General features: G+C 38.8%; 1 protein-coding gene across 2 annotated transcripts in view; it reads right to left on the bottom strand.

Annotated features, from left to right (window-relative positions):
- Positions 1 to 25,499, bottom strand: part of Rictor (RPTOR independent companion of MTOR complex 2) — a 92,732-nt gene that overhangs the window by 44,524 nt on the left and 22,709 nt on the right. For both annotated transcript variants that reach the window (XM_032898813.1, XM_032898812.1), the window contains exons 3-6: positions 17,554 to 17,651; positions 6,896 to 6,960; positions 5,594 to 5,725; positions 4,370 to 4,433 (exon numbers count right to left, since the gene is read on the bottom strand). In XM_032898813.1, coding sequence (XP_032754704.1) covers positions 4,370 to 4,433; positions 5,594 to 5,725; positions 6,896 to 6,960; positions 17,554 to 17,651 — 359 coding nt within the window. The remainder of the gene's footprint in view (positions 1 to 4,369; positions 4,434 to 5,593; positions 5,726 to 6,895; positions 6,961 to 17,553; positions 17,652 to 25,499) is intronic.

Here is a 25,499-nt window from a genome sequence, read left to right on the forward strand (position 1 = left end):
AGCTCAGTGGTAGAGCGCTTGCCTAGCAAGAGCAAGGCCCTAGCAAGGCCCTGGGTTCGCCAGCTCCGAAAAAAAGAAAAAAAAAATGAAATCATAATTGTTATTTTCCAGGGAGATAGATGCATGCAGAGAAAGTGTTAAAAGTCAATGAGATCAAAGGACGCTCTCCTCTTTTACCTCTGAACACTCAATTAAGGAAAATCCATGACGTGCTTCATGCTCTGTGACCACTGTTACAATCATTTTTTTATGGCAGGAATAGACATATAAAGTCAAGTTCAGGACTAGGCAGTAAGTCTGCACAACAGGCACAAAGAGGTTAGACGACAGTGCTCTAAGACAGGCAGATGCAATCTGTGCAGTGACTGAAGGGGGATCGCAGAGAGAAAGAGGGATGAATGAGAAGCAGGTGATAACTGAGGTAATGGTGGTTCTCCGCCTACATGGACGACGCGATAAGATGACAGCTTGGATAGAATTGGTTGGCAGAACCAAGTATTTAACACCCATTAGCCAATGTGGCTCTGGAAATCTGGACACTGGGTTCTCACTCTGGCTTTCCCACTATCTAGTGGTATGGTACATCAAAAGCATGTGACTCCACGAAATGAAATTTTTACAGGTACAAAGAAAACAGCCCTATCATTTATTTTATGAATAAAAAATTCCACATGAATAAAATGTTAAATTAGTATAATACCAAGTAAAATATATTCCATTGTGTGTGTGGAGGAGCATGTACGTGTGTACATGTCCCAATGTGTGGAAACCAGAGGCCAATGTTGGCTGTTTTCCTCAATACTCTCCACTTTATGTTTGAGTCTGGGTCTCTCCCTTGAACCTGGAGCTCAAGACACAGCTAAACTGGCTAGTCAAGAACTCCAGGGATCTGCCTGTCTGTCTCCCTTACCCCTCCCCACAACGGGGATTCCGCACGCAAGTCAACAGATCCAGCTTCTTACTGAAGTCTGGTCCTAAGGCTTGTGCAGCACGTACTTTATTTCTTGAGCCCTGGTAGAATTTAAATGAGAAAAAGAAAAGAGGAGGAGCAGTTAACCAGCAGCGAAATGTAGAGATCGAAATGTAGAGATCACGTAAGACAAAACCAGGAAGGAATACTGGAAAGAAAGAGAAAAGAAAGAGATCAAAGACACTGAAAAAAAAAATGCCAAAAAGAATCCCTTCAAATAAGTGCAACAGGTAAAACAGAAGGGAAAGTATCTTAAGTATTCCTTAATTGATCCTAAACTAGACTAAAGAAGCTAGGTTTTCAAACATTTTTGAATGCATTTAAAAAGCCTGAGCAATTATGTTAGGAATCAAAGTATTAATAAACAAATGTTTGAATAAAAGGAATTAATGAAGTGGTAAGATGGATCAGTGGGTAAAGATGATTGTAGCTAAGCCTGAATACCCCAATTCCCACCCTGGGACCCAGATACTGAATGCAGAAAACTCACTCTTGCAAGCTGTACTCTGACATCCACCTGTGTGGCCTGGCAAATGCAAACACACACACACACACACACACACACACACACACACACACACACACGCATGCACATATGCATAAAATGAATTAAAAAAAACACAGCACAACTTTGGGGTAAACCGACGAGATCGTTCAATCAGTAAAAAGCCTACTGTGCAAGTATGAAGCCCTGAGTTTGGATCCCCAACAGCCATGTTATAATGTGCCCTGGTATATTGTATCATATCATATCATATCATATCATATCATATCGACCATCTTTAAATCCAATTCTGGGTTCAGAGAAAGGCAGCTTTCTGGAGTTCATTGGCAAGCCAGTCTACCTGGATATATAGACCCTAGGTTTAAGGATAGATCCTGAAAAGACAAGATTGAATACAACTGAAGAAAACACCAGACACAGAGATCTGGCCTCCAGACCCACCTGCATGTTATTGGTTTCAGTGGCCAGGTATTGCTGAGAAAAAAAGCCATGTACCTCTAGTGCTAAAATACTGATAAAAGAAATAGTTTTTATGGCCTATAAAGGACAACATGTACTCAACAAATTGTTAACACTTTTAGCTAAATGAAAGAGAAACCAAACACTGTAGCTCTATTTCTTAACTTACAGTTACTCCCTAGTGAATAAATATATATACTTTATATACATACATACATTTTCTTTTAGCCTATAGTTTTATCTTACTTTATAGTTTTCTCTTATCTTATAATTTTTATCTTAGATTGTAGTTACTACCAAGTAAATATGTAATATATATTATACATTATATATGTATATTATATGGCTATTGCTTTTTCAAGAAATAACATACCAATGACTTGTAGCTCAGGAGACAATGGAATTAATTAAACTGTCTCTGTGTCATGTTGCTATTAAATTTAATTTTAAGAGTATAGTCTTATGAAACTATACTACAAATTAAATTTGAATATATACAAGATAAGCACGATGGCTCACAAGTATAATCCTAGTATGCAGAAGGTAGCTAGAGGATCACAGCAGCTTAAGCCCAGCCTAGCTTACAGAGTGAGACCCCCACCACCTACACACACACACACAAATTCACACAAACAATCCAACAAAGACAGATGGACGGACGGACGGACCGAGACAGGGGGTGAGGGTCAGAATATTTACTAAATAATCCAAAGATGTGGGAGTTAACTGTTTGAATCTATTAGATACTATTCTTTTCTTCTGAAAGCAATATATAGGTCAACAATTATGAAGGGTCCTTAAAATATTTTTAAAGGTTCTGCAAGCCAATAACTATCTCGATAGTAACAAAAAGATAGATTGTTTTTATAACACCTATTCTCTCTCCGCTTGCTTTTATTTATTTAGTATACAGTCAAGCTGTCTAGCGGTCCCTCTGTATGTGACAGTAAACGAGAGTGACGCAGAAGCAAACATAACAACCTAGCTGTCTTTTATCAAGAGCTGCCCTTTAGAGATTTACAAAAAAACAAATGTAAAAGAGCACTCTTCTCACTAATTTTCTCTCTTGGAAAATATACTCCCCCCCCCCCGGGCTGGGGACTGAGGAAAATATACTTTTAAAAAAAGATGTTAAGTTTATTATTTTTAACACAAATTATTTTTAATGATAACTATGCTGAAAATAGAGCTCCGACCTCCAAACTTGTTCTACAGGAAATTTTTTTTTCCTTGTCATGAGTACTTGTAGTATTAGGAGGAATTTATGAACAAACAAAAATATGTCATTTTAAAATGTAAATATGAGAAGCCAAATCACGGTTCTGAGCTAACAGTTTTCTGTTTCAAGTTTGAAAACCTATTCTCAATATCGCTTTTGTAGAAATTCAATCTTCTCTAAAGAAACTCATCCTTTCCTTACTCTTTACTATGGTATACTTGTGGACCATTACTAAACCATTAAGGCTAACAGGAAAAGAAGAAAACAAGTCAGTATACTGATCCCTGCAGTCCCTTATCTGAAACATGCAATGGATTTAAAGATAGCAAAAAGGAAAGAAGAAACAGCTAATCAATTCAATCATTAAATAATTTTAAGCTGAATTCAGTGATACATGGCTGCAATTCCAGCATTAGGGAGGCTGGGGCAAGAGGATCAAGAGTGTAAGGAGGCCAGCCTGGGCTTTATAGTGTATTTCACCCAGCTAAGCCACTCAGTAAGACCCAGCTTTAAAACATTAGTAGTAATAGTGGACATTTTCACATCCACAAATGTACACTGCATTCATTTCATAAATGAGCTTCCCTCCAAAGGAAAGATATGGTATTTTGCCTTAGATGTGTCCCAACCAACTTTACTTTCTGTTGCCTTTCCTGGTGGGTTATGAGGCTATCACAACAACAACAGACAGTGGATTGTGGGGGTGGAATCTCAGAAGCTTTGTGAACTGCCTTTAATCAACTCCTTTCCTCAGCTTAAACTGTAGCATCTTATAATGTAAAGCTGTCAGCTGGATTCTTTATCATGGGTGCCCATGGGCTGTGGCCAAATTCATCTTGAAAGCGATGCCGTGCATTTCATACTATTAGGTAGGAAGAGTCACACATTATACACAGATGAAGACAGTTGGGAGCAAACAATCTATTCGCTAATAACTAAGCTGTTTACATGTCCCCTACAGACAAATATTCTACACGATCATTTTCTAAGAATATTGTTCTAGCTCTCCCCAATCACATATACTAATTATATTATATATAATAAATATTCATGCATCACATGTTTAACAGCTCTACTTCAAAAAATTTCCTAACAAAATTTAAATGTTTAATGAAAATGTGTTCTTTAAATTTTATAAGACTACTCTACAGCAATGTAAACACAGAAGCATGGCACAGAAAGGACACTTGCCCTTCTCCCCACACACGGAGCATACCTTTCTGACTAAGCGAAGGGCTTGTGTCCTCTCCACCTCATTGCTCTGCTGAATGTCAATGCACCTAAGTAACGAACAATGCATTAGTCATCAGGAAATCCTCTGTAGCAATGCCTCACAGAATAATAATCAGATTTATCTTCATAATCCAGTATAGTGTATTAAAACCAAAAAACTATAGTGTGTGCTTTTACAGTTAACAGCAAATATTTAATTACGTGTCTCTAGTGATAAATACTGCCTGGAATATCAGCTGAAATCTCAAGGTGGAAGGCAGTGACACACCTATAAAGAAAGTCACACCACACAAATGAAGCTAAGGATCAGATGTGTGGAAAGACTTCTCCGACCTGAGAGTCACAGCGGTGTACATAAACTCTAAAGAAACCACTTCCACTTTTCATTTGTGATTTTAATCACAGGGTGAACTGTATTTTACAATGACTTGTCTTATTCAGTGTAAGGTCCTATGGTGTGTGTCTGCAACCCTAGCACTAAAGAGGGGGCAGCGGACAGTCATTACGTTTGAAGCCATCCTGAGTTTGTAGTAAGAACCCGTCAAAGTAATACAGCAACAACATGAATAAATAAATTAACCCATGACAAACAAGAGCAAAAGCCCCAAATATATAAAGATGAATAAACCTCACGGACCAGCCAAGATATCTAAGGTTATCAGTGCTATTTCTTAAGAAACCACAATCATAGAGTTAACCACATATGCAACATGTTCCGAGATTTCTACTTGTATACATGCATGGAAGAAAAATAGCTCACAGACTTACACAAAACTGCAGGGCAGATTTATTTAAAATAGCTCAACACTACTAAAAACTATCCTGAATGAAGATTAAAATTTCATAAAACCAAATACTTCAGAGCAAAAATAAATGTAAAAACAAAGAGATACGATCAACGTGGGAGAACCTTACAGATACTAAGAAAATAATGTATACTTATATGTCTATTATATATATTAGCATATAATGTGAAATGCAAGGACAGGAAAACTAGTCTCTAAAGAGAAAACTATTTCCAGTTGCTTGAAAGTGTGGCGGGAGTCCCTGGTATGCTAAACCCCCTTAGTCTTAGCCTTACTCCACCATGCACCTTTGCAAAAACTATCGAGCTTCGCACCAAAAATCTGAACAGGTTTGGCTGGATACTAAATTCAACTCAAAACTTTAAAGGCATAAGAAACACAGGCATGTCTTGAAACATTACCTAGCTATTAAATAATCCACCTTCAGTTTTAGCACCTTCTGCAGAATACTGGAATCTTGGATGAGATAGCGCAGCGCTCGCAACCCTGCTGCTCTCACTTCTTTCGCCTCATTTAATAAAGCTAAGCGTAAACTGTAGGAAAACAAAAGCATTGTTACATGAGTTTCAAAAACACAACATCTCCATTACCTAGCCCTCATCTGAAGGGCTTGGGGGAAAGTATTTCTGACTCCTTGTATTTTCAGACTGGGACTGCTTTCAAGACTATTTCAAACTGAGTATCTCTTATCTGAAAATCTAGAACCCCAAACTTTTTGAACAGTTGAGATGACTCTAACAAAGTCTCAGACTTTTCATACTTCAGGATATTCTCCCATATCAAGCTCTTGCTTTGCTGAGATTTCCCAAACTTTTTGTTATAAACAATTCTATTTAAGAAAACACAACCAAACAAACAAACAAAAAAACACTACAAAGTAAGTAAGTTTACTTGGTGACGTCTTTATTCTGTGCTTCCTCCAAATAGTCAGCTAATCCAGCCACCCGGTAGTTTTATTCACCTTCTGGCATATTGTATAAATCCAAGAAGAAATCATAGACTCTTTTCAACTCTGTCTTTAGATGTTTCTACAATGTATCTTTTATTTGCATCTGTGTTTCCACATGTCCCAAAGGATAATTACTTTAAATCAATAACAAGATATTTAACAGGGGCAAACACATACTACCATATTCGTGTCAGCTCCCCAGAACATCAGAGAGTGGTAATGAAACTGCTGAGGGCTCTTCTCTTTGCTCCTTGCTGTCTTGCTCTTCCCCTCTTCCCCTTTGTCCCTTCTCTCCCCATCCCCTTCCCCCACTTCCCTCCGCGTGCTCATAGCCTGCCTCTATTCCTCTCCTCTCCTACCCTTCTTCTTTCATTAAACATTTCCACATGGGGAGGGGGGAACTGCTTGATGGAATAGGTATATACTTTCTTAAGTAAAATCTAGGTGGTTTTGGTTCCTACTTTTCCTGTAAAGAATGAGAAGTTCAGTCTGTAAATTTACTATTTAACTATAATCTTTGAAGAAGTTCCGGTACCTTTGAATACTTAGGTTTAGGTCTCTGTACCCAGCAGTACAAAACTTCAACTAAGGCTCATGAACAACAAAGTCACTGGTTGTGCCTGAGTTTTTCTTTCATCCAGTCCCCATCTCTATAGAACTGAGCGAGTGCTGCTGTCATCCTAGCTCTAATTTAAATGGTTACAATGGAAATTACTACAATAAGGGATGGAAGAAAAGACTGAACTAAACTTACCAAATTATGATGTCTTCATAATTAAAGCCCAGCTTTTCTTCACTATGGCCAATATCACAAAGCAGCTGTTGGAAGAAACACAATAATACCTTGCATATGAGTTTAGATTTATATGTTTGTCTATGCACAATTTTAGGCTCAAAAAATAGGACATTTTTCTTTAATAAATTTCTAAAAAAAATCTGTAATTCTGTAATAAATATACACTGCACTGTTTCTATCATCTTAACTTTTACTTAACCATAACTTTAGACTGACCTCTCCCACACACACTTTTTGAATTGCTGTCTTTTGTCTTTTGCTGTACTTCCCTCCTACAGTGTTAATGTCTTATTCATCATTCCCAGTGGTCACTATTGTGTTGACAACACTGCTGATTCATCTAACAGGTGACATTTCTTCCCCATGTCCTCCATGATGGAGGCTTTCAGTACCTTGACCCCATTTACTCTTAACCTCACTTCCCTATGTTTTCCTTTTTATCTTTCAGGATGCTTAAGATGCCACTGCTGTTAGCTGGTTATTTTTCACTCCACACATAATCAATAACAGCTTATACTCTCATCCATTTTCCCTTTATTGTTCTTCCATAATGTCACAGTTCCCCCATTGCTCAAAAGCTCTGTTGGTGGTGGTGGTGACATTGTTTGCTGATGTTCTGATCTTATTTTTGCCTAGGTTTGTAGTTAACAATTTTCCATGTTTGCTTTTGTCTGGAAATGATTTTATTTTCATTTTTAGAGGCAACTTTGGTGAATACACTGAATTTTAGTTTAGTTGCTATTTTCTTCCAAAACTTTTGGGGCACTTGGTTGCTCAAAGTCTAGCATAAATCTTGCTAGCATAAATCTGCTCTTTTAAAACATGTCTTTTTTTCTCAGACTCTTTCAACCATCATTGGTCTTCATCAGTCTTTGGATTGTTCAGCTGTGCTTTCCTTTGTATCCACTTTACTTATGATAATAAATAACACTTTGTAAATCTCTGGTTTTGAATATTTTATCAATTTTTTAACATTCCATACATTATTTCTTCAAAACCACTCTGTCCAAATCTCTCTTCTCTTCTGCTAGCAAAAAGGTATATGCATTTTCATTAAATCGTCTTTTCTTTTCTCCCCATTTTCTCTTATTTCAATTGCTGCCTATTGTCTATTGATTTTCTAACGTCTGAACCCTCTCTACTACAACAGTGGTTCTCAATCTGGGCCCTGAATGCCCCTTTCACAGGTTGCATATCAGAAGTCCTGCATATCAGGCATTTATAGTAGGATTTGAAACAGCAAAATTACAATGAAGTAGCAAGAAAAATAATGTTATGATTGGGGGAGGGGTCAACACAACATGAGGAACTATAGTAAAGGGTTGAGGCATTAGGAAGGCTGAGAACCACTGCACTAATACGCCTAGGGATTTTTAAATTTTAGATAAACTACTTTTCTCTTCTTAAATCTAATCTAATATTCTAGTAAAAAAAAAAAAGTCTTCCTTTTTCACCCATTTTCTCCACAGTTCTTTTTGTTTGATACTTACATGGTTATTCAAAGTGCAAACTGACATGGATGCTAGCACCTCTGGGGCTCTTGTGAGGAGGACATGTGTTTCTCTGATCTGACCGTGCAGTCGACCCTGTGCTTTGCTGGCTCCTGTGCTCTCTCAGACTGGCATTTCTCCTTAGTGAGGTCAGCCCTCTCTCTGGCCACTGATGGTACTCAGTAAAGGTTAGAGGGCTGCTCCCTGAGCTGTCACCCTCTGCATCTTCCTCACCTCTAAGGCTATAACTGAAAGCTTGTCTCCAGGACAATAAATTTAATGTTGGTTCTATAAAAATACTACGACGCTCTATGTCAAATTTTCTGCCTAGCTTAGGCATCAAGTATCCCATCCTAGTTAGCCCAGGAGTCAACAAATCCCTTGAGGGGAATCTGCACCTGTCCTTTATCCTCCAACTACAACACTTACTCTTCAGGGCACCACATGGCCTGTTTCTTTCTATGCTTGGTCAAATGAGCGCGTATTCCTTGCGTACAGGGAAGAAAGCCTACTTCTACAGGACTCTTTCTCTGCACCTCTGGCCTCTGTATTTCTTGATGGCCAAGTAGTTTGCTGCCTTCAAATAACACTCTCTAGCTGTTTCTAACTCTGGGTTTTTTTGTTTGTCTGTTTTGGGTGGTGTTCTCTGTGTAGTCCTGGGTGTCCTGGAACTCTGTCTCTTAAGTGGTGGGATTAAAAGCATATGCACAACCACCCAGGTTTTGTTTTTTGGTTCTAGTTACTTTTATAGAGAGGACTGTTTACTACACAGGTGGCTACATGTGGTTCTGATTTAGGTATAAAATTTGAAAACTAGTTTCTATTCAAAAGTTGAATAAAACTTTCTCACACATTAGGACTAACTGAAATAGATTAAGGAGGAAGTAAATTCTTTAATACTAACAACTCAAAAAGGTCTCCAAAGTTTTATTAATCTGTCACATTATAGGAGCACAGTAAAATCCTAGGTGACATTGGTATTTGTCACTGTGAAAAGAATAGACTCTCAAGAGCAAACTCACAAGTTTCCTATCCTTTCTGTAACATATGTACACATACATACATATATACTTAAAACAGTAAGATTTTTCTAAGTTTTAAGATCATAGGAAAATATTCTGTATGTTAAAAAGTGAAATGCATGTGTATGAATGTTTTTATGAGTGTGTGTGTGTGAGAGAGAGAGAGAGAGAGAGAGAGAGAGAGAGAGAGAGAGAGAGAGTCTGTGTGAGATATACCTAAAAGTGAAAGTAACGTGTCAGTCACAAGTACTACAGTGTAGTAGGACATGTGCAATCCCAGTCACAGGGAGGCAGAGGCAGGAATTCTACATACATGCTACAGAGTTAAGTCCCAGAGGCTGGCTTGGGTTATATAAGACTCTATTTTCAAGAAAGAAAAAAAAACCTACAGCATATTAGATAGAAAAACTAAGACTACTTTATAGTTTGCCAAGGTATCAGAACATACAGCAGAAATGTACTTTCTCATGATTTGCAGGCCTAACGTTCAGGTGATGTAGGCAGAAATGCCACCTTGGAAAGGGTTTTTTCCCTTGGGCTTGCACATGGCTGTGCTTGTATCTTCAAATGGTCTTTCCTCTGCACACATCTGTCTTCGTCTCTTCCAAGGACAGCAATCATACTGCATTAGGCCCGCCCATATCTTTTCTAATAGCCCTAATCCCCAAATATACGTCTATTTTAAGTTCCTCAGCGCTAGAACTTCAAACATTTAGGGAAGACAAAATTGAGAACTCTAACTTCAGCCAGCAAGTTAATGCAGATGCTTATAATATAAAATGAAGAAAAGCTGTAAAGTAAAAACAAATTTTTTAAGGCAAAGAAAATATACAAGAAATTTACTGAGGAAATAAATAAAATTGAAAAATAAATACAACATAAAACCATGTTTCCTAAAACCTGAAAAATAGACCTAAAAAAATTCCACTTAAAAACTGAAGTACCATATAAGATTTATTGTTGAAGAGGATATAAACTAAAAATACTTCACAAAATCTGGAAAAAGCATCAGAAACAAATCTACTTCTTTGATTTAGAGGTTTATAAGCATCGCACATACACTATTAGTTTACAATACTAGATGACTGCTCTTCTTTCATCAAGGACTTCTCTCTGCAACAAATGCAGATACGGAAAACTACAGCGGGTCAAATGCAGTTCTAGAGCCTGCCCAGCTGACACACCTGAGGCCCAGAGGCTGCAGGGTTATAAGAGCTACAAGAACAGGTAGTTGCTGTAAGATTGCTCTCTTAGCAACACCAGAGAAATTACACCCAGGATGTCTCATGAAAATGGCTGGCTAAACATGACCTGAACAAGGAAGACAGCCACAGATATGCTATGGAGAAAGACAGAAGCTCAGGAGGCCTCATCCCCAGACAAAGAACTGTGCAACTAAGGAATGCAAAAATGGTAGAAAAATAGTCTGCACTAGGAAAAGCACAACTGTTTATCCAGTAACAAATGGTCGGCCATTCCTGAACGTTGGATGGGGCGGTGACTTAGGGTTGGAGAGATGACTGCGCAGTTTAGAGCACTAGGTTGGTATAGCTGCGGGCCTGGGTTCAAATCCCAGCACCATGCAGCTCATAACTGTAACTCCAGTTTCAGGAGGTCTGGGGCCCCCTTCCTGTTATTTGCAGGCACACAGTGCACACATGGTACACAGACATACATTCATGCCAACTTATGCACATAAGTAAGTCTAAAACAAAAAAGGGGAAAAGAGAGACCCAGTGATGCACTGTCAACATGAATTGTTTGCTTGAAATTAGGACCCAATATTTCATTGCTATAACTATGTAAGAAACTAACTTTTTTAAATTTTATTCAAGTTACTTTAGGTTTGTTAAATTTGCCGCCTACTTATAATAAAGTTAGTACCAATCAATATCATTAGAAAGTTATAGTCCTGTCATAAACATGTCAATTGTATAAACAAAGTAAATGTGGAAGACAGAAATCTTCAAATAGGCTAAGGGTCACACATCACTGGTTCACCTGCTTACAAAACTCCACATTCATCACTGGTACACCACCATGTCGGATAAGATGACTTCCTCACATAAGAGCTACTTCTTAAAAAGTCAAAACAAATTTGCAAATCATCTCTAAAAAATATTTTTCCTTTAAAAATGTTTTTATTTAAGATTTTATTTTTTATTACTTCTAATTATGTGTAGGTACATGTTGTGTCAGTGTTGGGAACTAAACTCTGGTCCCCTGGAAGAGCAGCACATGTTCCTAACATAGGCATTTCTCCAGGCCTAAATTTTCTTATTAACACAGCCAATTTTAAAATGTGTAATAATAAATTAGAACTAGGGTTAAATAAATATTTGCCTTATTTATAACACAGAAAAACCCAAAATTTTAAAAAAGTCACATAGGAGACTTCTACAGCATAGTCTTTTTTTTTTTTTTTCCAGGAGGAGAGCTGTTTAATGGGTCATTCACTAGTAGTCTTTTCTGGCTTTTTTTTTTTTTTTTTTTTTTTTTTTTTTTTTAATTTTGAATATTTCTTATATACATTTCGAAAGTGTTATTCCTTTCCCGGTTCCAGGCAAACATCCCCCTCCCCCCTTCCTTATGGGTGTTCCCCTCCCCACCCTCCTCCATTGCCGCCTCCCCAACAGTCTAGTTCACTGGGGGTTCAGTCTTAGCAGGACCCAGGGCTTCCCTTCCACTCGTGCTCTTACTAGGATATTCATTGCTACCTATGAGGTCTGAGTCCAGGGTCAGTCCATGTATAGTCTTTTAGGTAGTGGCTTAGTCCCTGGAAGCTCTGGTTGCTTGGCATTGTTGTACACATATGGGGTCTCTGAGCCCCTTCAAGCTCTTCCAGTTCTTTCTGATTCCTTCAACGGGGGTCCTATTCTCAGTTCGGTGGTTTGGTTGCTGGCATTCGCCTCTGTATTTGCTGTATTCTGGCTGTGTCTCAGGAGCGATCTACATCCGCTCCTGTTTCTGCACTCTTTTGCTTCATCCATCTTGTCTAATTGGGTGGCTGTATGTATGGGCCACATGTGGGGCAGGCTCTGAATGGGTGCCCTTCAGTCTCTGTTTTAATCTTTGCCTCTCTCTTCCCTGCCAAGGGTATTCTTGTTCCCCTTTTAAAGAAGGAGTGAAGCATTCACATTTTGATCATCTGTCTTGAGTTTCATTTGTTCTAGGCATCTAGGTAATTCAAGCATTTGGGCTAATAGCCACTTATCAATGAGTGCATACCATGTATGTCTTTCTGTGATTGGGTTAGCTCACTCAGGATGATATTTTCTAGTTCCAACCATTCTACAGCATAGTCTTAAAAGATATTTGTTTGCTTTCTGTATGAGAGTGTTTGCCTACGTATAATGTACGCCCCACGTGCATGTCTAGTGCCTGCAGAGGCCAGAAGACGGTATTTGATCCACTGAAAATGGAGTTACAGGAGGTTGTATGTTTACACGGGGTTGCTGGAAGTCAAATTTGAGTCCTCGAAAACAACAGCAGCCACTGCTCTTAACCATGGAGCCATCTGTGGTAGCTTGAATGAGCTGTCCCCCATAAATCTTGGGCATTTAAATACTTGGTCCCCAATTGGTGGTTGTTTGGGGAGGATCAGGAGCCTTGCTAGAGGAACTATGTCACTGTGGGTGGACTTTGAGGTTTCAAATGCCTGTGGGCTCTGAGCTTCAGTCAACAGGTCTGCTGTTTGCTGCCATGCTGCTGTGCTGCCCGGCCAGAGACACACTCTACCTTACAGAGGATGAATTCATATCCCTCTGTACCTCTAAGCCCCACAGAGCTCTTCCTTCTGTAAGCTGCCATGGTCACGGTGTTTTATCAGAGCAATAGGTGGTAAGTCAGAGCATCTTCCAGCCTTACTTACTGTTTTGCAGAACTGGACCTAGAGCCTAGTCATGCAAGGCATGAGCCGTCCTTCGTTACTGCTTCCCACTCTTTAACTTTGTGAGACAGGTCTGACTAAAGAGCACAGAAGCCCCCCCCCCGCCCCCAATTTGAACTACATGCATATGTCTTATTGTGTGTGTGTGTGTGTGTGTGTGTGTGTGTGTGTGTACACATGTGCACCACCAGTAAGTGTGTAGGTCAGAGAACAACTACAGAAGTCAGTTCTCTCCTTCCATCACGGGGGTCCCTGGAGTTAAACTCAGGCCATTAGGCTTGGCAGCAACTCTTTTCCCTCTGAGTCATCTCACTAGATCCAAGTACTTGAACTCAAGATCCTTTTGCCTCAGCCTTTAAAGTAGCTGGGGTTACAGACTACACAATAAAGCCTAACTCTTAAAAAGGTAATTCACACACATATATAAAACACTGATTTAAACATTAAAAAAAAAAAAAAAAAAACAAACTGAATATATATTTAGAAAAGGAAAAGCATTCTATGGTATACTGCAATGTGAAAAAATGCAAGCTGCAAATCAATATATACATAGATGGATATAGGCACATACAAACCTGTATTTATATGCATTGATATCATAAACTCATCTAAAAATACCTTGTATATACATAATAAATTACAAGTAAAACTCAACACTTTATAAAACACTGTATGTAGTTCATTTAATTCTTATAATGTAAACAAAACAAACAAAAGACACTCATATAAACATATTTACCCAATGTTTGTTTCCGCAAAAACTAAATACCTTCTAGTCAATATCCTCTGGATTATGGTAGAGTGGGTGCTTTGGAGGGGGCAGGGTAGGAAATGAGAAGAATTTCATTTTTTCCTGTAAAATCATCTATACCATTTTCACATTTCCTAATTACCTCACATATATATATCCCCTTAAAAAAATAAAATAGCAAATAAAGAAGTTTTCAAAGCTTTAAATGTTAGAATGAAAAGAGCCTAAACTATCTTCATATAGAAAGCAGGTCATCAGACTGTGAACATGTTGTCTGTTGTAAAAATAGTACAGCAAAATTATATTCATCAGCAGTCTGCCATACACACTGCTGTATCCAGTGAGATGATGTCAGAGGACAAGCATGGGATGTGGCAGTCAAGTGATTAAATGATCACATCACTAGTTTGCTTGCTTTGTGGCTTATCAGGAAGTTTAAGGAAAGAAGTTCACCCTATACAATAGTACAATTAACAGCAACGGCTACAGTTACACTTAACAGTAAAGCAAATGCTAGTTACAACTAAAGCCCATACTTAAAGTAAAAAATACTATCAATCTAATCTATTACAATCAAATGTCTGGAATAGGACAGATCTGGGATAAAGAGAAGCAGAAGAGTAGAAAGCCGCTGAGTACTCGTGGGTCTGAGAAGCTGAGTTTAAAGGGATAGAACTCTCTAGCTTACAGCCCGTAGCTAAGACTCGGAAAGAGTGTGTGTTCTAGTGCACACAGAAGAGAATTCCCAGCCAGCTCTTTGTCTTCCAGTGTTGTGATTATTACCTTTTCATTTTCTTAGCTACTCTTGAGAGTTTTTAAGAATCTCTACATTGGGGTTGGGATTTAGCTCAGCGGTAGAGCGCTTGCCTAGGAAGCGCATAAGGCCCTGGGTTCGGGTCCCCAGCTCAAAAAAAAAAAAAAAAAAAAAAAAAAAAAGAATCTCTACATTGTACTAAGTAGGAACATGTGCATGCAGATTTTATAGGTATGCCACCTCAGTAAGTATTTTTTATACCTAGTTCTAACGATATGGATTTCAGAGGCTTACTTTACAGTCAAAGTCATATGTGTTTGTGTGTGGTAAATGAGTGAACTTTAGGACAAAATCTGCACACATTTACTTGCAGCAGCATCAATTATTAAATAGAGGCATTTTATCTTGTAGGGAACATGTGGCTATTCTTGAGGATGTTTTTGCTCATCACAATTATTGTGTGTTAAGTAAATGTTCCTGCCCTAATGGGTAGAGCCAGAAGGCTCAGCCTTCTTCTAGAACAATTACCTGATCTACTATTTACAGCTCAACAAGTAAGCAGGCTTATCTTCTTAAGAGTTAGTAAAAAACTAGGAAACCGGTCAAAAGCATAAATCAAAATAAAACAAGCTCCAAACTGCCATGCAGTCTGCTATGGAGCTACCTTACAAACCAGCACCATCCTGCATCATCCTACATCTAATGGTATGAAGAGTACTGAGAGATTTCCCCAAGATTGGCTTCCCTTCTTTTCTCTTCCTTTCTTTCTTTCTTCTTAAATATATGTGAGTGCACTGTCCCTGTCTTCAGACATACCAGAAGAGGGCACCAGATCTCATTATAGACCACTGTGAGCCACCATGTGGTTGCTGGGAATTGAACTCAGGACCTCTGGAAGAGCAGCAAGTGCTCTACCACTGAGCCATCTCTCCAGCCCTCGAGATTGGTTTCTATTAGTTGGGGTTAAACTTAACTGAAGCTTCAGGCTTCTCCTTTATCAATAGCCAAAGTAAATTTTAATCAAGTCTAAAGTTAATGAATTTATTTATGGGGCAGCTCTTTAGACCCTAACTTGGGACTTAATCCCTCTTACTTAGGCATTTTCTACCAAGTCTGACTATCTGGTTTCCCAACCCACAAGTACCTGAAGACAACGAACACGAAGCTAACACCAAGACCAGCAGAGAAGGCAAAAGTTAATTTTAAAATTACAAAATACAAAGAGTCTACAGAAGTTACTGCACAGTCTTCATACAGGAAGAGGGGAGAAAACAAAGCAAGGAAGAGAGAAAGGAACAATGGGGTAGAGAGGGAGGAATATGGAGTGGGAGGTGGGGAGAAGGCAAAGTTCAAAGAGGGGAAGGAGAGGGAGCAGAGAAGAGAAAGGGACACAGTCCCAGAATACAGACCATGAAGCACAGACCAAGTAGAGAAAAACTTAGTGAAGTGCTAGCAAAGAAATTTAGATAAAGCTGGGAAAGAAAAGAGAAGGTGGAGAATCAAGAAACTGATCCCCTCACTCCACAGCCTGGACACAGACAGAAAACACAAAAAAGAACAGAGAAAGGAGAACAGTGCTGTTCTAGTAGTGAAGGTTTAAACCAACCCCGACCCAAAAGTCTATCCTGTACCATCCAATACCTGGCAGTGCCAGCCGCAGCTGGTTAGTCATATGGAAATATATCTAGCATGAACTGAGGCATCTATCAGTGTAAATACTCAATTGGGAAGATTTAGTATGAAAGTTAAATGATATTTAATGTTTTATGCTTCATATAACAAATAGCAATTTTACGATAGTTTCGTGAAATCTAGAAAAACTAAATTCATGTGCTTCTTTCACCGCACTCACATGTGTTTCTATTAGACAACACTGCTCTGGAATGCTTTAGGACTGAGGCTGGCGCCACAGCATCCACCATGGCAGTCAGAGACATCCTTATAACTACCCCTAGTTTTCAAACGACACAAGGAAGGCCACTCGCTGAGGTATGCAAAGCCAGTTTGGACAGCATTCCTGAGCCTAATAAACTTGTTTTTAACAGTCAGGCAGTGGCTTATTTGGGTTACATAAAGATCAACAAGATAAAATTGATATTTAATAAAAGGAAATAAAACCAGAAAATGCACTCACTTGAGCTCTAATTTCGATGTCAATGACAGGAATAAACAATTGGTATAAGGGAAAAGAAATACAACGGGTCTCTGGGAATTATGTTTGTTGATAAATAGTCAGATGTTAACAAGATAAATAAACCAGTAAGACACTGGATTATAAGCTTTTCGATGGCTTGCTTCTATTTTCTTTCTGAGCCTACTGCATTTTCTACAATACAAACATATTCCTATTATTATTATTTTTTTTTTTTTGGTTCTTTTTTTCGGAAGCTGGGGACCGAACCCAGGGCCTTGCGCTTCCCAGGCAAGCGCTCTACCACTGAGCTAAATCCCCAACACCCACATATTCCTATTATTTAAAGTCATTTGAGAGCTGGGCATGGTGATGTGTACCTGTAGCTCCAATTCCTCAGGGAAAGGCAGGTACTCAGGGGGTCTGGGACCAGCCTACACAACAGAGCAAGACTCCTCAGAAACTTAAAACAGGATGAAATCAATGAGGAAATCAGAAAATATTCAAAAAACTTAATGATTAGGAAATGTTTGCTGAGTCAAATAAAAGAACATGTCAGTATAGTTTTAAGCTACTTGCCTTTGTGAAGTTATTCAGATGGCCCAGCTTTCTCATATTTGATACTCCTTGTAATTTGGCCACATTTTGGAGAATCTCCCTCAAGTTATCAGAAGGTTCTGGTAGAAAATACAAAACAATTTAACATAAGCTTTAGAGTAGTACCATAATCAAACAAAGTATGCTGTGTCAAACCTCCACAGTGTTGGTTCTCCATTTACAGTGTAAGCCTGCTCCCCAAATGCACAGCTGGCTGACTTAAGTTTATCCCCATACATTGCCACTGCACTCACATATGCCCATCGTCCAACACTGTGTATCACTCAGGATTAATCAACTAGGAAACCATAAATCTTAACATCACAACTTTCATTTTTTTGTTATTGGGTGGCAACAGGGACCAAACATACTGTTGGAATCGAAATAACCAAAACTTAGAACATTTGTTGGGTATATTTTCCCACCATGACCATGATCCCTGGAAATGAGAAGTGCGCATGCACGCCCTCTCCATGCTCTGATCCACTGCCTGGAGACACTTCCAGGCACTGTTAAAGGGGAGTTGAAGACAGCGAGCTAAGAGTACAAAAGAGACCACGGGTTACTAGAGAAGTTGGACACTGCTCAGAAAAAGTACTCTGAAGATCTGGCCAAGCAGCTTGTGACGGCTTCAGCAGAGCAAGGTCAGTGCAGGAGTGTGAGGAGATAGGGAGCGAACAGGTCAGTGCGGGAGTGTGAGGAGATAGGGAGCGAACAGATGGGTGTGATTAGAGGGAAGGATTCCCTCCCTTACAGCCAGGTTAAGAAGCAGTGTGACACCAAGTGAGCATTATCAAGGTAATGAAAAGAGTAAGTCAGTAAATTCAAGAGTCCAAGCAAAGGGAACATGAAGAAAACTATACAAAGGCATATTATAATTAAACCGCTCAGCATCCCTCAAAGAGGCCAGCAAGATGGGCCAGCTGGTAACTCATGCAGGCATGGTGAGTAGACATGTGAAATTACCCACATGTAAATGTGGGAGAAAACGAACCTCACAAACCTGTCTTCTGATCTGCATGAGCTGCAGCACGCACACCCAAGTACAGACACAATGATAAACTCCACTGAAAGTCTAAAAGTAGAAAAACCTACCACAGCTCACTGCTTTATAAGAGCAGGACAACAGCCAGGCCGGGCACTGCAGTAGGTTATCAATCCCTCAAAAACTATCTCAAGCTATTATTTTCAACATCTTGTTTTAAATAAAACAAAAGCAGAATCATTAAAATTATATACTAATATAGGTAACAGTTTAAGAAACATTGTAACGTCAATACTTTTAATTGTTTTCCTTACTAACAAATGAAACTGTCCTGTTCTGCATTTAGCATCTCTTCTACCTCCCTTCACAATACTTGGTGACGGCCATGACAATGCTGATACCCCAGCAAGCACAGCACCAAAAACTGCTAACCCCCCTCTGCTTTGAAGCTGACACCTGCTACTTCATTTCTGGCTTCATTCATCCCCTTCATTTCTAGCTTCATCTTTTGTAAATTACCAATTTCGTATAAAACAAATTCACTTTAGTTTTAAGTGTGTTAACAAAGGTCTACACTAATGACTTAAAGATCTGCCTAGCAATAAGAAAGAGCAGTTTAGAAAAAAACTTCTAAAGGCCTGATGATGGTCTTTGCTGGTACTTTGTAAGACTGTTGTTGTTTATTTTATCTATACAATACAAAATAAGAAAGGAAAACATATTGATGATTGAACAATGTGTGGGAAATTCACAAAATTCCTTACAACACTTTAGGACAATGTAATGTAGAACCTATGCATTTTCCAGAATCAAAGAGGAAAGTCCATTAAAAACCTCAGGAACCAAAGAATTCCTTAAGTGACATTACTCCTATCTGCATAACTCACAAAGTTAAAACTTAGCAGAACTGCCTTAGAGAGTCAGCACAGACTTTCTAGCCTGGAACTGTTGACATTTTAAAAGTACAATCTGCTGTTAAAAGTGCAATCTTCTCTGGGTTCATTCGCTCAAGGATCAAGTGTGTGCTCATTCTCCTCAGGTTCTGTCCCAGGCCCTGTATGGAAGGCAGGTCTCTCAAACACATACTGCCCACATAAGAGACTGAACCAGGGCCTCAAACTATGAGAAGTTCAGTTTCTTTGTAAATAGTTGTTGAAAAACACATTTCCCCTAAACTGCATGTTACTTCCCAGGACAACTCAAAACAGTAAGAAGCCCTCTTCTGACACTGAGATGCGATCTAATACTCACATGCTACAATGTTGCAATCAGGGAACTCTTAATTTATATTGGGTCAAGGTTCCCCTGGTAATGAAATGAGAAATTGCTTATTTTTTCTTTCCCTGTTAGATTGGAATTTGGTAAACTTTTTCTGTAAAAGTATCTTAGACTTTGTAGATCATAAAGTCTCTTGTATACACGTGACTGCTGTTATACTAAGAAATTGAAGAAAGCATGTACAAACACAAACAGCTTTCTGTTTTAGTGCAGATTGCTATGAAACAGGAACAATGACTAGGTATCATATGAACAGAAATTTATTCTCATGGCCTCAGGCATAAGGCCAGAGTAAGTTTGGTGGACTATGAAAGAAGTCCTCTTCCCTTTGATTTCTCATAATTTCCTCACATGGTGGAGAAAGGGAACTAAACAAAAGACACTCTCACTATGTGTTCATGAGGCCATCCTCATAATGTAAGTATCTTCCCAGAGTTCAACCTCCTAACAGCAGCATACCAGGGACTAGGATTTCAAAATACAAACTGGGGATAGATACAAACATTTCATTCACTGGATTCAACAGACAGACTTGGGGTAAAGGCAGGGTTTCAGTCTGCCATCTTGATGGTCTACACCTGTAATCCCAGGCGTATATCAAAAGAATCAGGAAATCAAAGCCTGCCAGGACACATTGGGACAGAAAGTCAGAGGATATTAATGACTTAAAAAAAAAAAAAAAAAAAGAATGCACGTTCCATGGCAATGAAAAGAATGACATGACTGTTTTGTTTTTTGAAACAGTCTTACAAGGCAGCCGTGGATGGCCTTGAACTCAAGGTAATCCTCCTACTTCTGTCTTGTTTGTTTTTTCTGAGTATCACTACATAGCCGGCCACAAATTAGCAATCCTCCAATCTCAGCTTCCAGGTACTGGGACTACAAGCATTTTCTAGACATGCCTAGCTTTTCCACATTGTTTTTGTAAGTAAATATGGGAAAGGGTAGTTTCAAAGAACTAAATATAATAAATATGTATCATATATTTTACTGTGCTATATAGGAATCACAGTGTACACACACACACACATCCCTTCTGCCAGAGTATCACATATTTTTGTCACCATATATTATATTCTTTATGTTGATGTTTGTTTTGTAGAGTACTTCTGAATACAAAAGTAACTTTTGGTAAAAAAGAAATATGAGAATCAAAAAAGAGGATACAAAAACTTACTAACAGTTGCCATGGTAACCATTTTTAGTTGCCAATTTGACTAGATTAAAGACCCAGAGGAGTAGCAAAGCTTGATTGTTTAAATGTGACACCCATACACAATACATATCCATGAACTGGCATGTGAGTCTGAGGAGACTAACTGGAAAGATCTGCCCTCAGTATGGGCAGGAGCCACATCCATTCGGCCAAACACTGAGCTAAAACAAAACCTGAGGAAACATCAAATTAAAATCACAGAGGATTCATTTACAAGAAGGGCAAAATAAAAAAAGAGTCTGGCACTACCAAATGCTGGAGAGGAAGGGGGCATTAAAGCCCTTACACAGTGCTGTGTGAATATAAACTTTTACCCTGCTAGAAAGCCACTGGTGTAATTACTATAACTAGGATCCAGAAGTTGTACTACTAAATTGTGGTCTATCAGATTAATAACAAAACAAGACCCCTAGGATACTACAGACCAGTCTCAGAACCTTACTAGAAGCCAGCAGACGAAGCATACACTGTGTCATTCCAGTTACAAGTAGTTAAAACACAGATTAAAGTAATGTAACGGTGGGAAGAATTAGATAGAGGCTGTTGGAAATTGAAGTAACCAACAGAAAACAGGTGGGAAGGATAAAGATTTTTTACCTAAAGTGGTGGTGCATAAACCTGTCAAATTTAATTAAGGCTATGCATGAAATAAGTACGGTGCTGGCTAGTTTGACAGCATCTAGAGCCATCTGAGAACAGGGAACCTTCCACTAGGCTGGCCTGTGGACAAGCCTGTTGGAGTATATTCTTGATTGGTGGTTAACATGGGAGAGCCCAGCTCACTGTGGATGGGGCTACCTCTAGGCAGGTGGTCCTTGTTTATATGAGAGAGCAGGCTGAGCAAGCCATGAAAAGAAGGCCATCAGCGGCATTTCTCTATGGCCTCTGCATCAGTATCTGCCTCCAGGCTACTGCCCTGACTTCTGCCCTGACTTCCTTGATGGCTGTGATGTGGATACATAAGCTGAAATAAACACTTTCTTCCCCAAGTTACATTTGGTCGTGGTGTGGTACATCTGCTCTGTGTTAATTGTGGCACAAAGTTCTTTCTGTACCATAAATATATCCAAGATTGAATATCCTCATTTAAAGTACCTGAGACCTGAAGTGGCCTGCATTTCAGATGTTTTCAGGTTCTAGCATATTTGCATAATAAAATGAAATCTCTTTGGGAGGTGAGCTCTAAAGGTAAACAAGACATTCACTTATGTCATACACACCTTATTCATACAGTGTAAAGATAATCATATACCACTCCCTGTGTCTTAACTAGAACCTGTCATATGAGGTCAGATGTAATTTCCATTTCAAATTTTCAGATTAGGAAAGCTCAATCTAAACCTTAAAAGAGGATAACTGAATTAAATTAACAAAACGACAAAAACAAGGATAACTAAAGAAAAATAATAATTCAGTTATTATTAGTTCGGCAAACACGTGCGCGCATGCACGCGCACGCGCACACGCACACACACACACTCACACCCCCTATGAATAGATTCACAAAACCACTACGGGAAAACTGTAATAAAACCAGTCACTCATTTCCCATTTATACATTCACGTATTTGCTCAATTCTCCACAGTCTCAAACACCTGTAAATGTTTGTAGATGAGTAAACATTTAATTTTAAATTGTTTTACACTCCATTATAACTTGCTGCAATTAACCATGCTACTATTCTATCTGCAAATAAATAAACAACATAATCTTATTTAAAGTGAACTTTGAGATAAAAATTAGCTATACTCAAACCCAGATTATGTACTCACAAACTATGTAGTCTGGTTAAATCACTTAACTTCAGAGGGATCCATTTTTCTATCTACAGTGAAAACAGTAATGATTACTCAATAAATACTAACTATAATTAAAAGTTATTTGCTTAGCAATAATAACAGTTTTTATGGGCCAATCATGTGAAAATTATGTGGTTAGCCCAAGCAAATGTTTCATATATATGTGTTTAAATTAATAGATATTATAGAGTACTCTGATGCATTACTTTCATGACCTAAGATTTGATCATATTTAAAGTAGTAACAATTACCTTTCAGAACTGTAATTATACAGCCCATACAGAAACAGTAAAATTACAATGCTATATGAATATTAGAAAATTATTATGTTCCTTTTCTATTTAGTATGAATGGCTTGAAATCATTATTTAGACAGACAAGGAATACCTGAATTAATTATAGTAATAAATCTATCTAAAATAATTATTATAAAATAAAATCTCAAGCAAACCTTTAAAGAAACTATGTGTTAGAAAAGGAACTCTTATATATTTGGTTGTGAGCCTGCAAAGCTTCTGTAAGGCAGAGGACACTGTGGTTAGGACAAAACGGCAACCAACAGATTGATCTTTACCAATCCTACAACAGATAGAGGCCTTATATCCAAAATATACAAAGAACTCAAGAAGTTAGACCGCAGGGAGACAAATAACCCTATTAAAAAATGGGGTTCAGAGCTAAACAAACAATTCACAGCTGAGGAATGCCGAATGGCCGAGAAACACCTAAAGAAATGTTCAACATCTTTAGTCATCAGGGAAATGCAAATCAAAACAACCCTGAGATTTCACCTCACACCAGTGAGAATGGCTAAGATAAAAAACTCAGGTGACAGCAGATGCTGGGGAGGATGCGGAGAAAGGGGAACACTCCTCCATTGTTGGTGGGGATTGCAGACTGGTACAACCATTCTGGAAATCAGTCTGGAGGTTCCTCAGAAAATTGGACATTGAACTGCCTGAGGATCCAGCTATACCTCTTGGGCATATACCCAAAAAGATGCCCCAACATATAAAAAGACACGTGCTCCACTATGTTCATCGCAGCCTTATTTATAATAGCCAGAAGCTGGAAAGAACCCAGATGCCCTTCAACAGAGGAATGGATGCAGAAAATGTGATACATCTACACAATGGAGTATTACTCAGCTATCAAAAACAATGACTTTATGAAATTCGTAGGCAAATAGTCGGAACTGGAAAATATCATCCTGAGTGAGGTAACCCAATCACAGAAAAACACACATGGTATGCAATGCACTCATTGATAAGTGGCTATTAGCCCAAATGCTTGAATTACCCTAGATGCCTAGAACAAATGGAACTCAAGACGGATGATCAAAATGTGAATGCTTCACTCCTTCTTTAAAAGGGGAACAAGAATACCCTTGGCAGGGAATAGAGAGGCACAGATTAAAACAGACACAGAAGGAACACCCATTCAGAGCCTGCCCCACATGTGGCCCATGCATATACAGCCATCCAATTAGACAAGATGGATGAAGCAAAGAAGTGCAGGCCGACAGGAGCCGGATGTAGATCTCTCCTGAGAGACACAGCCAGAATACAGCAAACACAGAGGCGAATGCCAGCAGCACACCACTGAACTGAGAATAGGACCCCTGTTGAAGGAATCAGAGAAAGAACTGAAGAGCTTGAAGGCCGAGACCCCATATGTACAACAATGCCAAAGCAAACAGAGCTTCAGGGACTAAGCCACTACCTAAAGACTATACATGGACTGACCTGGACTCTGACCTCATAGGTAGCAATGAATATCCTAGTAAGAGCACCAGTGGAAGGGAAGCCCTGGGTCCTGTAAGACTGAACCCCCCAGTGAACTAGATTGTTGGGGGAGGGGGCAAGGGGGGAGGATGGGAGGAACACCTATAAAGAAGGGAGGGGGAGGATGTTTGCCTGGAAACCAGGAAAGGAATAACACTTTAAATGTATATAAGAAATACTCAAAGTTAATAAAAAAAAAAAAAAAAGAAAAGAAAATGATAATAAACTAACATGGGCTTAATGGTCGCTAATGTACTCTCAACTACATTCAGCAGCATCAAGAATACTTGCAAGACTCAGTTTTTAATCTACTAGCCTACAGTTTAGCTTGTCTTTAATTTCACAACATTCTTTTTATCTAAACTATCTTTTATCTCACTATTTTGGATGAGTTTCTACATGCACTAGAGCATTATCTGTATATATTCTGTTTAAATGTTTTCAATGTAAAATAAGAGTAAAAAAATCAGGTGAGCATTTACACATGACAAGAGTTTAGAAAGCCTTTCAAGCCTCACAAGGTCAATAATAACTTACTTACAACTACAAGGGCCAAATACAGTCTCGACCACATAATGAGTTTTCAAGAACTAGTTTCTGTATTACAGCAGAGCTTCTCAGGGATGGTCCCTCTCACAGCAATCCTCAGTAGGCTAAGGCAGGACTACCACAAGAATGAAAATGCTGGGCTGCAGATCCCCTGCACAAAGAGCATGGCTAAGAGACAGGGAAGGAATAGCAGAAGGGGGGACACATGGAAGGAGGAAAGAAAGGGCGGAGGAAATAGGAATAAATTATTTTTTAATAAAACCAGGTTGTTGCGATAAAAGTACTTGTGGCGGTGGGGAGGTTAACCAGTATTTAT

This window comes from Rattus rattus, chromosome 3, assembly GCF_011064425.1.
Source record: "Rattus rattus isolate New Zealand chromosome 3, Rrattus_CSIRO_v1, whole genome shotgun sequence".
Classification (NCBI taxonomy): domain Eukaryota; kingdom Metazoa; phylum Chordata; class Mammalia; order Rodentia; family Muridae; genus Rattus; species Rattus rattus.